This window comes from Sceloporus undulatus, chromosome 6 (assembly GCF_019175285.1).
Source record: "Sceloporus undulatus isolate JIND9_A2432 ecotype Alabama chromosome 6, SceUnd_v1.1, whole genome shotgun sequence".
Classification (NCBI taxonomy): domain Eukaryota; kingdom Metazoa; phylum Chordata; class Lepidosauria; order Squamata; family Phrynosomatidae; genus Sceloporus; species Sceloporus undulatus.
In genome coordinates this window covers 96,796,091-96,798,670 of record NC_056527.1, presented here as the reverse complement: position 1 = coordinate 96,798,670, position 2,580 = coordinate 96,796,091, and the positions used below count along the sequence as shown (strand labels likewise).

The following is a 2,580-nucleotide window of genomic DNA, read 5'->3' as shown; positions in this document are numbered from 1 at the left end:
AATCCTTGGATGCTTAGAATTCTCAGCCAGAAAACTCACCAAAATGGAATCATAGCACTATAACTGTGTCATGTCAAACAGTCCTAACTATAGATAAGAAAGACTCCTACCTGAAACTGTGGAGATGCACTGCCTATCAAGTCTTGGTTAGATGGGCCAAAGTTTTCTGTGTTCCCCTGCACTATTTCTTTAGTGCAAGGACTGATTCTGTCTCAAGGCAAAGTGACTGAGCGAAGGGAAAAAAGAGCAAACATACAGAAGGAAAGGAAGAGAGAGAGAGAGAGAAAGAGAAATGCTCTCTGCCACTCTAAATAATAATAAATGAACGCTATTGTTATGGCAGACTAAGGCTAGCAGTCAAAGTGTCTTCCACTATAAATATACCATTTATTGGCTTCTGACAAAATAAAATGAACCTGGTTGAATGAGACCAAGAACATGTCTAACCCACCATACTGCTCCCAATCAATTGCCTGTTGGAAGCCCACCAGATGCAACAGCATCTCATGTGCCTTGCCAACATGCAGTCCCTCTGACATTGAATGTGATGTGTAGCTATCCTGGTTCCCATCCATTGATGGTCCCATTCTCCATGCATATATCAAATTATTTTTAAAGCTACCCAAGTTGACAGATGGAACTACAATTTGTGGCAGCGAGTTCCACTGTTTAATGATGCTTTCTCTGTCATTTACCTTTTCTCTCCGGAACAGCAACAGGGAGGCACTATGCTGTCTGTCCTGTCAAGAACCCAACCAACCTGGAAGCTGAAAGCTGAGACACAAAGAGAGACTAAAAGTGTATATGATCACCATTTCATGCCAAAAGTGAAGCTGCTGCTGCTGCTGCGCTCCAGTTACAGGCCTCTATCTGATTTGTCAGATCTCTTCTCTCCTGTTCACTCAAGTTGCCTGTTGTCCTCCCAAGGCTAAAATCCAAGGAAGCTCTTAGCTAATCACTTGACAAAGAGCTCTTTGTTAGCAGGTTCCTTTGAAGAAATCTGACTCTCTCTTCTCTTATCCCCAGGAGCTGACAGCGATCTCTCTGAGGAGTGCTGGTGCTGTGATCTCCATTCCCTCCTGACCAATTCATTCCTGTGTGTTTGGGAGACATAGCAAAAGTCATCTTCTCTCAGCATCAGGGCCTGAGGGACATGTCATCCTCGTCCTTGTGTGTACTAGTTCTCCTTTCTCTGCCAGTTCTTGCAGCCCACACCTCCAAAGGCTGCCCCCATGGGTGCTTCTGCTATGAGTCCTCCAGTTTTGTGGACTGCCATGCTCGGCACCTGCCCCATATCCCCAGTGGTATCCCTCACAACACGTGGATGCTGGACCTGAGACACAACAACTTGAGTGGACTCGAAGGAGGATGCTTCGATGCTCTGTGGTCCTTGAAGATCCTCCTCTTGTCCCACAATTCCCTCACCCGGATCTGGCCCAAAGCCTTCAAGTCCCTGAACTTCCTGGAGAAGATGGACCTCAGCCACAACCATCTTGCCCGCCTGCCACATGACTTCTCAGATGACCTGACATCCCTCAAGGACCTCAAAGTGGCTCACAATTTTCTGGTATCCTTGGGTTTTGAAAGTCTTCAGTATCTGGAAAACTTGGAAAAGCTGGACCTGAGCCACAATCGGGTGATTGCCATCGAGAGGGGAACCTTCCGGGGCCTGTCCAGACTCCGGCATCTCTATCTTCAGTCCAATCGGCTTGCGGTGGTCCACAATGGCTTCTTCTTCATGCTCCAAAACCTGGAAGTCCTATTGCTTAGTAACAACAACATCAGCCTTATTGAGGTGCAAGCGTTCACCTCATTGCACAACATGAACCTGCTGGGCTTGACAGGCAACCAGCTCATCCACCTCAAGTTCAAGACCTTTCTGAACATCCAGACCATCAGCACCCACATCCAGCTTGCGGGCAACCAGTGGGCCTGCGACTGTGACCTCCAGCGGGTATTTGGCAAGATCATGAGTGTCCGACACCTCCACGTAGATGACTATGAGAACATCACCTGCGCCAGCCCCTGGCAACTTGCTGGCTCTCCCCTCATTTCTGTGGATAGTCAGTTGTGTGTGGCAGAGACAGCCACTGTCCTTGTGATCACTGTCACTGTCTTGGTGACAGTGATTGCTGCAATCGTAATGGCAGAAAGGAACAGGAAGAAGAACCAGGAGAAGAACTGGAATGAGTCAGAAGGCCCTTTTGACTCACAAGATAAATGAAGTGAGGAGGTGGGGTGGGTGAGTGGTGGGGAGGGGTTGTTAAATTATTTTTTTTAAAATGGACTTCTGCTCATTCTGCTTTATTCTGATCCATAACTGTGGCCCGGAACGTTATGAACTATAGCTCTCAAAATCCTCTAGAGGAGTGGCCATCCTTGCTGGGGAGTTATACTTTTAAAACGTGACTGTTTTGAACACTGCTCTGGACAGTCTTCATCAGTCTTCCCCAACATGGTACCCTTCAATTTTTAAGAACAATCATTCCTATTGCCCCTGACTATCAATCATGATGTCTGGGCTGATAGGAGTTTTGTTCTGAAACATCTGGGAGGCAGACCTTTCGTTATGTGGCTGGA

General features: G+C 47.2%; 1 protein-coding gene across 1 annotated transcript; it reads left to right on the top strand.

Moving 5' to 3' along the window:
• Positions 1-1,153: 1,153 nt before the first annotated feature.
• LOC121933657 (slit homolog 2 protein-like) lies at positions 1,154-2,224 on the top strand. Its single transcript, XM_042473641.1, has one exon. The coding sequence runs from the start codon at positions 1,154-1,156 to the stop codon at positions 2,222-2,224; it is 1,071 nt and encodes a 356-aa protein (XP_042329575.1).
• The last annotated feature ends 356 nt before the right edge of the window (positions 2,225-2,580 follow it).

Coding starts and splice junctions, on each gene's coding strand:
- LOC121933657 (XM_042473641.1), top strand. CDS start 1,154: ATGTCATCCTCGTCCTTGTGTGTACTAGTTCTCCTTTCTCTGCCAGTT.